Below are 13,749 nucleotides of genomic sequence, written 5' to 3'. Positions count from 1 at the left end.
CAGTATATCACCGAAGACTCAGGAGACTGTTTTCCTTGTGCACAGTAAACAGTCAGTTCCACTATACAATGGAAATCTTACTTCTGCAGAACACAAATGAACACAAAACATCTGTTCTTATCAGTTGACTGGGGAGACAGGCAGCAGGACATTACTGTGTTTAATGGCTGGCTTTTATTATTTTAGTTATGTTTTATTGTATTGTATCATCATATCTTTTTGGGCTAATTTTAATATCATCACTTTAAATGTAAGGGGCTTGAGGAACACTTTAAAATGTTTAATAGGTAGATGGAAAATAAACAAGGTGCTTGAGTGATGGATAAATAAACAGCCTTGAGTGTTGGGGGGGGGGGGGGGGGCGTGATTTAAGAGTCTGAGTCCAGTTTGGATACTGAGCTCCTGAGGACCAAACCAGCATGAACAGCCTCCACCGTGGGCTACTGCCTCAGGATGGGGGCCCATTCACCAGCAAAGTCATGTGATCTCTGACACAGAGGCAGCAGCACCCCCCTTAGATACTGACATACATCTTTGCTTATTTATATTCCCCACATCTACTGATTTCCATGCTAAATACTTTTAAAGCTTAACTTTCATGAAAACTCCAGCCTAGTTTCCTGAAGCTGTATGTTATTTAACTTAACTGCCATCAATACTCTTCCTCCACACCAGTCCCTGCAGCCCAAATTTGACACATGAGACCGAGACACAGATTTGCCAAGTATTTCGTACCAGTGCGAATTCGCACATGTTTTTTTTCCCCCTCTAAAGAATATAAGGCAATGGTATCGTTCAAAAACCATAAACCACCCATCCAACTCCCAAAACTGCATATACAGCTTATGCAGTACTGGACAGCAGTCAGTCTGGAGCGAATCCCGGGCAGCAAAGAATACAGAACAGGGGACACAATCAGGGACGACTCTAGGCTTTTTTATGGTTGGGGACGTAACGGCGGCCATAATTCATACAGCGGGGTCAACCTTATCATTAGCCAATTACATGTTTAGAATAGGTGAGTGACAGGTGAGACAGGCCAATAAGCTTTGAGGTGGGGCTAGTGCCCCTATGGCCCCGCCCCTGGATGCACTGGATTGGATAGCAGTTGCAGCTCACATACTCACACACATACACTGAGGGAGATTCAGAGTAATGATTCTTCTAACTGCCTGCTTGTGGAGTTCAGGAAAAACTAGACTTTAATTATTCAGAGAACCAGCAAACTTCATACACCGGGCAGGGGTGGGATCAAAACCTACAACCCTAGAGGTATAAGGCAGTATCATAACGTAATAGAATAGTCAGAAGTTTATATAAGTTGGCTAACGATTTAACTTCTGGCAAGGTTAACTAGGCAGACTAGTTGGTAATGATTATAGGTAAATGCATATAACATGCATGTGCTTGTGCCGTACATCACCAGACAGCCAATGAGAGGGTGGTACCATTTTGCACATGACTGCATTGCCTATGAGAGGGTTTCGCCTCCTCGCACGTTTTCACACAGCCAATGAGAGGGTTTCGCCTCCTCGCACGTTTTCACACAGCCAATGAGAGGGTTTTGCCTCCTCGCACGTTATCGCACAGCCAATATGAAGCTTTGGCTCTTTTGTCTACTACTGCATGGCACACATGAACCGCAGAACTCTTCTGAACAAGGGGGGCATAAGGTATAATTCTTTAATTAATAAAGTTTTATTGGTTTACAGTTATTTGCGGGTAATTTTTTCGCTCTTGTTCATCACTGCATTCTTAATGATGCTCTGAAAGTTACCCTGGCACAGTGCAGCCCAGGTTTGGTGGTCTATGCTGCTCAGCCAGTAAGAGGGTTTTGTCTTTGTCTCATCACTCAGGCAATGGGAGTGTTCTGCCCCTTTGTATGTTACTTTACAGCCAATCAGAGGATTGAGCCTTATATGTGTTCTCACCCAACCAATGAGAGTCGTATGCATCTTTGTATGTTTCTGCACAACCAGTGAGAGGCTTCTGCCACTTTGTATGTTAATACACAGCCAGTAACAGGGTTTTCCTTCCTTATTTGTTATCAGCAGCCAATGAGAAGGTTTTGCCTCTTTGTACGTTATCACACAGCCAATGGGAGGCTTTTCTCTGTATATTACTACACAGCCGTTGAAAGGCTTCTGCTTCTTCATGTATTACTGCACAGCCAATGAGAGACTTTTACTTCTTCGTGTGTTACGGCACAGCCAATGAGAGGATTCTGTGCCCCATAAGTAGGCCGTTGAAGCCCCTGGCATTACTCAGGCGGCAGTGCATGACACGGTACCTGTCCCTACATGGCGATGACTTGTCCGTCCGCGAGCCGGAGCGAGTCCCCGGCATCACCGCGAGCGTGTATCACTTTGCACTCTGATGACAGCACTACTGCGCGTGTGCCCTGTGTACACGCGATTAAAAAAAAACATGCCTCATCTTACAGACGCTCCACATTTCACAAATGCTTTTGTCAAGTACCTACAGGGATGTAAATGGGGGTGGGGGGGGGTGAGAAAAGGCGGTCGCGGCTTATCGAGGTCGCTTACAGCGAGGCGGAGGACGTGGAATGATGGACGGGCATATTAAAGATACTGTAATGACGGATTAAGGGATTTACGGTGAAAGGCATCCCCGCCAATTTGTAATTTTCCTCCGGGCTACAGCAGTGAAAGATAACCGGCATCAACAAGTACGTCTCGAGTTCAAATAGCTCTTACAGGTCGACTTACATTCTTAACGCTCTGAAAATGCTCCTGACTTAACATTCAAACACACTAATTCGATAACAGCGATGCTCTAACTGCATCGCGAACAAGTCAAGATCGTCAAAACCATTGTTGCATTCTGCATGATTCAGAGGCGAAAAACACAACTCAGACAAACAGTTAAGGCATTAAATTCAGCCTGTCCGACTGTCGTATATGTGCCAAATAAAGAAAACAGATTCTGGGGATGATAGATATACTTGCAGGTGCTCATCCTGCGCCGTGTTTGGCGTAAAACGGCGGCTGTCCGTTCCCATACTGAATAAAGATATCGGCGCCGTTTTGATTGCGGTGACGGTGAGACACCAGCATGGGAGGCTGCCATCAGCGTGGTTACGGCATGCAGGCAGATGGAGATGAGCCGGGATGATTGACAGGCCAGGAATTACAATAGAAAAGACTTTTTAAAGCGAGAAAACAAGTGCAGGAGTATCTAAATTCGCAGGTACGCACACGGCCCTTTGAGTGCAGTACCCTGTAGGTATGAAAGTGCCCCCCATCCCCCACCCCCAATGCATGCACCCCCACATGCTTCTTGACTTCAAAGACCCCAGCGGCACAGAAAAGCCACACAGCAGCAGGAAGCCCTGACAGCTCATCGTGAGCCGGAGGTCCTGAGCCTCACGCTGAAGGCCCAGGGGACTGAATGCGCAACACGACCCCCCCCTGGGCCCTTGTTTTACAGGCAGGGAGGTTGACGCCGTACCCCTGGGGCCAGCTAGAGGGCTCCACACCTCCCTGTACCCCATGAGAGAGCACCTTTACAATCCCATGACACTAAGTAACAGACTCTAGTTGTAGTGAAAATGATTCATTTAGTTGCAGGTCTGCCTGGAATAGCTACATTTAGCAAACGTCAGTAAGTAAAATATAGTACAAAATGTACATATATATTAGTGTTAAAGTTAAAGCTTGAATAAAAAAAGTCACTTGGATCTGCATAATTATAAATGCATTCCCCAGCATAAGTGATTATTATAATAGAAAGGGTGAGAACTTCACACAGCTGGTTGCTGCAGACGCTCAGTAAACCAAACTTTTTCCAAGTTTTCAAAGCAATTATGAGCGATGTGACTTAACTTTTTGGTGATTTTGGTATCTTCCTAGGGATGGATTAATTGGAGGCACTAGGCTGAGATCAGAATGGACACTTACGCGTTGGCGATTGAGGGACTATTCTATTATAGGAGTTACCCTGATGTTTATGTGAATTTACTAACCTTCCTCTGACCTTTTTGAGGAAGTAGCAAGCTGCTCAAAAGCATCCAGGACAGGTAGAGGTTGACTTCCCGGGGGGGCGCTTGGGACTCCATTGGGCCCCAAGTCCCAAGACTAGTTTTGCACATCCCACGGACAAGGACAAGTTGTAATCCATTTACACAGCATCCTGTCAACAAATTCTACTTAAATAGCCCTGGAAGACTTACAAGTGTGGAGAGGGTGGTGTGGGGTGGGGGAGTGGGGGGACAATTCAACAGGGGTTCGGCTGAGGTGTGGGGGAGAGGGGGGGACGTTGTGTCGCTTCCTTCCACCGGGGCCCAGAGTCCCACCCGGGCTGGGGGACAAAACCGAGCCGGTGTAAACCGTAAAGAGGATTAACCCTGCTGAGTGGGATGGGGAGGGGGGTTCATAGAGACCTGAGTGCAGAATGGAGAAGCTGCAGCGAGATCCCTCTCCCAGAAGGCCAGCTCTGACTGAGTCACATCAAAGTGCCCTGACTCGAAAAAGGGGGGGGGGGGGTATGGCAGGAGGAGGAGGGGAAGGCAGGTGAATGGGGAAGGGGGGTGCAGGAGAGGGGGGGAGGAATCCCTTATCTCCTCCAGAGAGGATGCTGCTCTGCTGCACAAGATTGTCTGGAGCTGCCACCTGTCCCAGGCATCTTTGAAGGCAACGCTAAGCCTGTGATGGATCTGACCTCCTTCAGCTCCCATTCTTTCATGTCTCTCTTCATTTTCTGCTCTGTTACCCCCCCCCCCTCAGCTCTATCCCAGGCTCCTCTCCTCCTGGCTCGTTCCCTCCACCTCTACCTCCGTCTCTCCAGTCCCATCCCAGTCCTACCGACACTCTGGAAGGCCGCATTAGATCCCCCCTTCCCGTCACTGGCTTCTATTGTACATTTAACTCCACCCCCCAGCCAGGAGAGAGTTTGAGGTGTAGAGGGGTGTTTAGGACAATTCTGTTTTAATCATTAGCTATTTTTGGCCAGGAGTATCGTCGATGGGTTCTCCCTGTACTGGGGTCAAAAAAAAGATCACGACATGGACAGCATCATTTAACAATTCTGTAGGACAATGCTCCTCTATAAATCTAGCGTCTGTGCCAGTACATAAAGAAAACCAGCAGTTTCCACAGTGAGACTCCGCATGAAATTTACATTTCATCTGTTAAACAGACTTCTGTCCAAAGTGACGTACAATTAAGAGACTTGGGTCAGTCCCTGGAGCAATTGGGGCGTTAGGGTATTGTCACAATAATGACATCACTCTGCAGAGCTTGGGCTTGAACCAGCCACCTTCCAATCACAGGCACGGAATCCAATCCTACTAAGCAGCACATGTAACTGACATTGAAAGGTTTGCCATGCAAAAAACACTGAAATGAGCGACTTTTCGGTGACAAGTAACCAGAGTGTTTTGGTGATGAATCGGCGAGCTGCGTTTCCGAAGCCTCTGCATGAGGATCAGGCACACTGAGAGATGGATTGGGATGAGAAGTCCCCAGCCTCTCACACCCCCCCACCAGCGCTGAGGCACGCAGCAGACGGCGGGGAGGGGTGGCGGCCGGTCGTCCCCCCGGCGAGGGAAGCGCATGCAAGACGGCGTTTATTCTCCCTGATGAAAGGAAGCGCGGTGAAGACGTGCTTTTCCACATCGCCTGCGGCAACCCCACAGCAACACTGCCCCGGCAACACTGCCCCAGCAATGCTCAAGGAGGGGCTGGGGACGATTCTCTCCTCACACCTCTCAAGGCAAATCAGTCACACAGACAAGCTCTCATCCTCGAACCCTTGGCACACCTTCCCACCACCTTTGGAGGCCACAGGGGGGGTGAGAGTAAGGGAGAGTGGAGGAATGGAGCCACAGGGGGGGCACTGGTGAAACCTAGCCCCCAAATGATTGCCCCAAAGCGAATCCCCCTAAGATGCTAAGAAGGTTAGCTTATTAGCCTGTTCCCCCCATCAAAATCTTGTCACTGATCATCAGATTTATTCTTGCAGTGACACCAGGGTTTGGGGGATGGGTGCAAGTGGGATCCCTGGTATGCGTCCCATCCGATGCCTTCCAGTGGATATGCCTCTGAGAGCCAGAGTTTGTTAGCCTCATTCGTTAGCGACTCTTCAGAGATCAAGTTTGGTTTAGCAGAGCAGGATTGCTGGGCTCAAAGGTCAGCCTAATAACGGCTGAAATGAAGCCAACTGCCGGGATGAAAGTGACACAGCCCAGCCGAGCAGCTAACTGCTAAAACACTCTGGTGTGCAAACCTCCATGTAGCCCGTTTCGTACAAACACATGCTGGTGAGCAAACCTCCATGTAGCCCATTCATACAAATACACGATGGTGAGCAAACCTCCATGTAGCCCATTCATACAAACACACGATGGTGAGCAAACCTCCATGTAGCCCATTCTTACAAACACACGCAGGCAGTTTCTGGAGAGCCGGAATACCACAAATACCGGACCCGCCAAAGTCCAGGTGGAGGTTGCAGACCTTCACCAGAACCCTCACCATGTCCTGAGGGGCAAATTTGAAATTGTAGGAATCGCTTCTCCACATTGCCGGGGCATTGCCACGTTGTCACCAGCATTAAAAGCCATGTTTGGTAATGACATCTCTGACATGTCATTGCTAATATTGCCAGGGGTGGAAGACATTTAGATGGGGACAATGCACCCTCTGGCGCAGCCCCACATATACACTCTTAACAGATCTACCAACATCTACCAATCAGAGCACATCGCTTACAGATTCAGGGACCTAGCGACACATTCACACGTCCGAAGAATCCAGGTCTCAGAAACTCCTTCATCCACTCTGCCGCCTCCTTATCCACTCTGAGCTGTGCGTATTAGCGTCAGCGCTAAGCAGGATATTAACTATTATCCTCTGTTTGCAGAATAAAAGCTCTTAATTCTTAGTCATCGTAACGATTTAGCAAACTCTTATAGAGAAGCTTTTTTCCCCCTTAATGCCTCCTACTCTATGCGTTAGAGTGGGTGTAAAAATCAAGGTAAACAAGGTGTCGCGCCACAAGCTTCGATGTGAAAGGGAACAGAGACGAAATGAGAGATTTGCAAACAGCGGGCCTTGCCAAAAATCCACCACCCTCCCCAGCCCCACCCCATGTATTGCCATGGCGACGCAGCGGCCAGGTGCGGTGGAGGATGCAGGTGCCATGGCGTTTAGCCGCGTTATGCACTGACAACGCAGCGGGGGAAGAGTAATGGGATTTAGGTGGCCTTGCGCCGGGGCCCCCACAGCCTGCTAGCGCAGCACAATGGCGGGCGGCTCCGCTTCCATCACGCCCGCACACCTGGGAGAAATTTAGGAGGTGACTGGGGGGTGGAGGTGCGGGAGCTGGGGGGGTTGCCACGGGGAAGGAGGTGTTTGTGAAGCGAGCGAAGGAGGTCAACATTCTTCACACCTCAAAGGCTCTGGAATCGGATGGCGGGGGCTCTTTTTTCAAAAGCTTCGCTTTTTTCGGGAGGGAAGGCCTCGTGACCTTGCGAGGCTGGGAACTCTGACCCAAATGACCCCCCCCCCCACCCCCCCACATCACCCCCCATTCTGTCTTTGTCCGTTTAACGCCTACAACTGAAAACAGACGACGGGCTCCCCTCTGCTCTCACCAGGAATCTCAGCTCATAAACTCCACCTTTGGTGATTCTGTGCCCCAAGGACGGAGCCAAAGTCTCCGAGAAGCTTCCGGAAACTTTCATCCGCTGGGCACATCGCTTCTAGCTCCCTGCGCCTGTGCTGAGCTACCGGAGGCTCTGACTGGGGGGGAAGACAGTCGGAGAGGTACAAGTGCCTCCCAAACAATCCAGCTTTTCCCCGACCTCCCCTAACCCCCCCAACTACAACCCTACTACTCCACACTTATGTAGAAAGCGAGTCTTCGTGATCTTTTTTTATTTCGCTGTTTTTCCTAACCCCTCCATCTCAGAGAGTGAGTTTTTCATTCACCCCCTTAACCTTTCCCTTGGTAACTCCTGGTCACCCCTATGGAGCAGTGCCCCCTCATCACCGTCAGCCACAGGGACATGCGCGATCAGATGTGGCAGACCTGCTGAGCTGGCCCGGCTCCATAATTGCCCATAATGCTCGGCTCACAACCCAAGGCTCTGAAGACACGACCGCTTGCGAGTAACCTTTTCAGAACCGGTGGCCGGCGATGCGGAGCGCTGGCTAACGAGCTAGCTGACGAGCTAGCTAAACATGCCGTGCTGCGGTAAACGGCTTTCATTACCTCCGGCGGATTAAAAAACACTGTCAGGCCCAATTCGCGGCCAACTCAGTGAAACTAAACAAGCCATCACATCCAATCCCTGCCGCCCCCACCCCCATCCTGAGGTGGAAGCATGCCCCCCTCCCCCATAACTCCAGCCCATTGCCTTTTTCATCCTCCCCCTGCCCCATAACTGTTTCTCTCTGTCTTTCCAAGTGTATTATTAATAGTTCGGGTGATTTATCGTGGGGGAGGGGTGTGCTTTTTGTACCCCCCCCCCCCCCCCCCCAATGAGATGCCCACACAACTTCACAAGGAATTAGGGAGTGTCGGCCACAAACTCCACCCCTAAATTCCCTGTGTTGGCTTAGGGTGGGGGCCTTAATCAGCTGTTGCCCTGCCGCTTTCATGCCCTTTAAACTTTAACCAGTCCCTGAATGCAGCCCCCATGCCCCCCACCCCTTGGCATCACCTGGCCGCGCAGGATGCTGGGTAAGCGGTGCAAAGACAAATGACGATAAGAGTAATAAAGAGGAAACGCCTCTGTAGCAATGTTCCTGCCGCTGCCACCGGGCCGCCGCAAAGGCACAGCTGCCACGTCCTTGAGTCGCGCGATCCACCTGCACGCTGCGCACATGCAGCGGTGGCGCCAAGATGGCGGGGGACTAGGGGGCAGAACCTCCCCTGACTCAGAGAGACCTGGCCCCAGTGATGGATGCTGATACCGTAGCAAGACGTCGCTTGAAAGACCTTGGTAACGACTGTCATTAACAATAATGATAATAATGATGATCATTCATTTTGAAAACAGTCCTCCCTCCCAGGCCTCCTGCTGCCTGGCCACCCCAGCCAGGACACTCACGATAATGGGAGTCCAGGTACTGTGGGTCCGCGAAGAAGGCGCCCCGGTAGGGCAGCGCGTGCTCGGGCAGGTGGGGCAGCGAGCTGTGCGTTTCCTTCTTCACCAGCGGGGGGCGCTCTTCGGTGGACGTGGATGGCTCCTCGCCCAGCTTGGCGCCGGCCATGGCGTTGCGGCGCTCCCGGTGGCAGGGGGGGCCCGGACTCTCATCTTCTGCAGATAAAAAGGGAGGAGGGGTCACTTATATTAGCATGTCACATCTGCGCGGCGCATCTGTGCTATATACCAACACTGCACTACTGTTCGACATCATAAACTGGGGAGAACAGCAATGTCAGACACCTGCGTTGCAAATCTGGACCCAAACAGCCGGAAATGATCTGCAGTTGAGTGAACTGATAGCATTATTATACATACAACAGTCAAGTAAACAGATAGCCTAGCATGCAGGGTGCCCCCCCCCCCTGTTTTGTACCCTGCACCTCTGCTCTAGGCTTCCTGTACGACAGATACGACGTGTGATGCCTGTGGCTCAGAAGGAAGCACTGTAGCCTCACACATGCAAAGCCAGTATGATTCCTCAGCTCAGTCTGTGCATGTGGAGTTTGTTTGTTCATATGTCATTTGTATGGGGGGGGGGGGGGGGTCGGTGCGATCAGAAAGTCACTGGTTCAAAACCCAGAGTTAGTCAGCAGTCTGAGCAAGGCCTTTAACCTCCAGGGCCTATCAGACCCGGCTTTCTCATGTCGCTAAGCCCGTAACTAAGGCAGTTGAGAGTGGTAACTTTACAGAGGGTGCGATACAGTAAAGATGCTGCCCCATTCAGAGCGCACCAGTCACAGAAGCCCAGCGATTAGAGGGTGTCACCACACTAAATGAGCACCTGCCTCTCGTATCTGCAAACGCAGACCCAGGCAACAGAACTAAATTCACCAGTGCCAATTTTAATCCGCCTGACTGGCGTGAACCGCCGGTTAACTGGATTTCCACAACCAATTACCCCCAGATTGTTTATTTCACAAGCAGTCGGGTGGGGGGAGAGAAAAATGCCCTTGAGAAAAGCTGTGTTCAGAAATTTGGGGGGGGGGGGTAAATGTGATCCCGACATTCAGCTCACACCAAGCCGATGCTAACGAGCAGTAGCCAAATGCTAACGTGACCACGGTTGAATGGAGTTCCACTCCCCCATTCAGTAAACCCTCGTGCCAGGCTCCTGCAGGGTGGGCAAGCGAGTTGGGTCACATTGCCATCTTTAATTTGGGGGGTGGGGGAGAATCGTGCTATGGGTTGCCATGCACACCTGCACCCGCAAGCACTGTGAGTAATCTGTAAAATCCAGCAGGGTTTGGACCCCTGTATTAAACTGTGCCAGCTTACGGCCGATCGCTAGAGGGAGGGGCGTGCTTCTCAACATCAGTCGAGAGGAAATTCCCGTGCGCCGGATCTTTCCGCGGGCTTACGGCTGTTAAGTGGCCCCCACGGGTCATATCGATGTCCCCGGTCCACACCCCCCTCTTCTATCATAGAATTATCTCTGCTCAGGTGCTACAGGAGCGGTGCAGATCTCCTGGGGTTTGCCCGCATGCCATGTGTCTGTGTGGATGAAAGCGGAGTAGGATTAGCTGCTGAGCCACGGTGGCAAGGCCGCACCCTAGCCAATGTTAACAGGACTGTAACACCACTGGAGAGATGCTTATACGCCAGATCAGAAGAGCATCTCCCAACGGCCAGAAGACTTTCTTAGGGTCAAGAGTCCAAGTTCATGTATATCTTCTGAGCTGATCCATAGAATGAAAATTGTGTAATTTAGTCAGAAAGGGTTCCAGAATGTCTTTTCATTGACTTTTTATCATATGGGTCAACTGAAACACTGTATTTAACTGTGACAATAAAAATCCATGGCTCTGATACACTAAATGTTGCTTCACTTCACTGTATTGCATTCCAACGGCTACAATAAAACCCACCAATACTACTCAGGAACATTTAATCCTAATATCAAAACTCAACACCTTTAACAAATTATATAATCCACCCATCCATCCATTTCTCCATACAGATAATGTAATAGAGGGTCACAGTATTATTATTTAATATGATCTTTAGATTATGTAATGAAGTCTTGTATTTCTATTTTGGTCCAAAGCCTTTCCTTATAGTATATCTAAGCACCAATATGTCAGAATAAAGAATAGAAAAAGTGAGAAGAAAATAACATGCACAATATAAAGCAAAAAGCTACGCTGTCACATAAAAATCGATCCAAAGGTCTTTTTCAGATACTTGACTATTGTGGAGCCGTTACGTAAGAATCCATAAGAAATCCCTAATTATGGCAAGGCAGCAATCTTCTCAAAGACAGCACAGGGGGTGATATCTAAATGTCATTGACGAAAAGCTGCGTCTCCCTCCGTTAAAAAATGATGGCGTCGGTTACGTTATAAGTATTTAATCCAATACTGCACACCCTGTGATCTTATTAAGGGAATAATAGCACTTATACTGTAAATCTGGATTAATAGGTCTACTCTCACAAACCGCAATATTAACATAAAGGGATTTCACATCGTATTCCTTGCACGGATTTAAGGAAGTCGGCGGCTGTGGCGGCAACTGCAGAGGAAGATAGGCTTTGTAGCTTCAGCAGATCCGACGGGCTCATTCTCCGAGAAGAGGAGACCAGACACGCTCCATCTGCAGAATTCCTCAAGTGCACAAGACCGGGAGCATGACTTTCCATTCAATAGCCCGAGTATGGGTCAAGTTTGTTTATAAAACGAGGGCCATTCTCAAACAATTTGTCTATGTGGACTTCCTTGAATGTTCAAGAACCTTTCTTTAAGCCTTTCTAGCTTCAGAAAATCCCCCTACTCCAGCCCCCCATGTTCCCTAGCTCTCCACCTCTAAGGAGACATCCCTACCCTGGAGTTCTTTTTAAAACAAATAATACATCCCTGAATCCCCCTTTTCCTGTCAAAGGAAGCACTCGGCATTCAGGCCACGAGATCCTGAAAAGCCGTCCCATCTTGTTCCCCCGTCAACAAGCTTTTCTCTTCCTGACGAGAGTCCATTCGGACCGGGGTTAGCACCGAGAGGACCAGCATTACTCCCAGGAAAAGCTCGCTCGCCATGGCAACGGCAGTGGGCTCCGTGGTAAGAAGGTATGCGAGAGGTCCAGCTGGCAGGAGGAGACAGCCAACTGTAGCCAAAGGCCAGGGGAAAGTGGTCACTTCACTGAGCTCAGAGCCTGAGGTACGCAGCAAGCATGGGCGATGGACTCCACACCTTCTGCGTGCCTTGAGGCTCCACCACATGGTCCAGACCAGCAGGCGAAGCATTGGTTTGATTTGGTTTCCATGGCATTTCCTAACCACAACAAAGCAGAAAGCAAGAGGTATGATCTAGGTATTATCTGATCCAAGCAATTGCATGGTACGTCTTTCATTTCCTGAAATCTCTACTGTACTTTTACAAGCTGGCACAAGCTGACCCAAACCTGTTTCATAAGCATTATTTGCGCTGAACTCATGATGACAAGTATATTCTTTTTAATTCCCTTTCTCCTACATTTTTTGGTCCTTTCTCAGGGTTCTTGGTAATGGAATCTGAAGAACCACAGGAGAGAGACAAATTTAAGGCAACATGGAGCCTGAAGTGGTGCCTGCATGTCTCTCCTGGCCATCAGGCAGAAGGTCTGTCTCTTGTTTATTCCTGCCGCCTGGCCTTGCCTTGCCCTTCTTATTTCATGCCCACCCACTCACCACCCCAGAGTAATGGGAAAGCCCTCAGATCTGCAGTCACGCTCTCAGCACTCCCCCGGCAGTCACGTTTTTTGGTTTCTCCCAGGGTCACTGCAATCAGCTCCCCCCAACGTGACACTGACCCCCCCCCCCCCCATCCACTATTCAGCCCTTGCTTTCCCGCTACAGAAGGCCAAGGCGAGTAATTGTTAACGGGAGCCCCAGTCACCCCATCATACCCCCATCCCGTTACGCCCAGCATCGTACTGAAGGACTTATTTGGTTTCAGTCCAACTTCCAATGGTGCCATAAACTTCAAGAAGAGTAAACAACTGCTCAAATCATCAGGCAAACAAAGACCCCCCCCCACAACTGTTGACTTTAGCAAGTGTCTGTTCTTCTTCTACCACAGGAAGAAGCCACCTCAAAGCCACCGCTTAACCTTTCCGATCTTGTTTGGCTAGTCTTTGTTCTTCTGATTTACTTTTCTCCACCTCCCTCTCCAGACTCTTTCAGTTCCTCTTAATTTCAACTCTTACACGTTGTTGTCTGCACGTCCCCCATGTGTTCTCTGTCCATCGGAGTCTCAAAAGAACAAACAAAAAAACTTTTCCTGTTCCATTGCCTTCTTGCCAATCAAGGCGTTACTCCCCCAGCAGTGGTGAACTGGGGCTGAACTTCTGCTCCGAAGTCAAACAGGCAAAGCAGCAGATGAAAAATTGAACTCAGCAGCATCTTGGCAACTCTAGCTATCAACCTCATGAAGCCTTATGACTTCTCTTTATTCCTTTATTTTTTTTATTCCTCTTTCATTTCAACCTTTTTTCCCATGGTTGCCCGAACCAGTGCTTCACCAGTTTACAGGTCTATTCAGCCCCCACACAAAAGCTTCAGCCTAGACCTTGACCGAACCAAGAGAAACATGCTCCAAAAAAA

The 13,749-nt window shown here is 49.6% G+C and overlaps 1 protein-coding gene across 1 annotated transcript in view; it reads right to left on the bottom strand.

The window, feature by feature from the left end:
- The window catches only part of gli3 (GLI family zinc finger 3), a 136,177-nt gene that overhangs the window by 79,468 nt on the left and 42,960 nt on the right, over positions 1 to 13,749 (bottom strand). Inside the window, exon 3 of the mRNA XM_072711760.1 lies at positions 9,077 to 9,286. Coding sequence (XP_072567861.1) covers positions 9,077 to 9,286 — 210 coding nt within the window. The remainder of the gene's footprint in view (positions 1 to 9,076; positions 9,287 to 13,749) is intronic.

This window comes from Paramormyrops kingsleyae, chromosome 1 (genome assembly GCF_048594095.1).
Source record: "Paramormyrops kingsleyae isolate MSU_618 chromosome 1, PKINGS_0.4, whole genome shotgun sequence".
Classification (NCBI taxonomy): domain Eukaryota; kingdom Metazoa; phylum Chordata; class Actinopteri; order Osteoglossiformes; family Mormyridae; genus Paramormyrops; species Paramormyrops kingsleyae.
The sequence above is the reverse complement of the archived record's forward strand: the minus strand, read 5'-3'. Positions and strand labels throughout refer to the sequence as shown.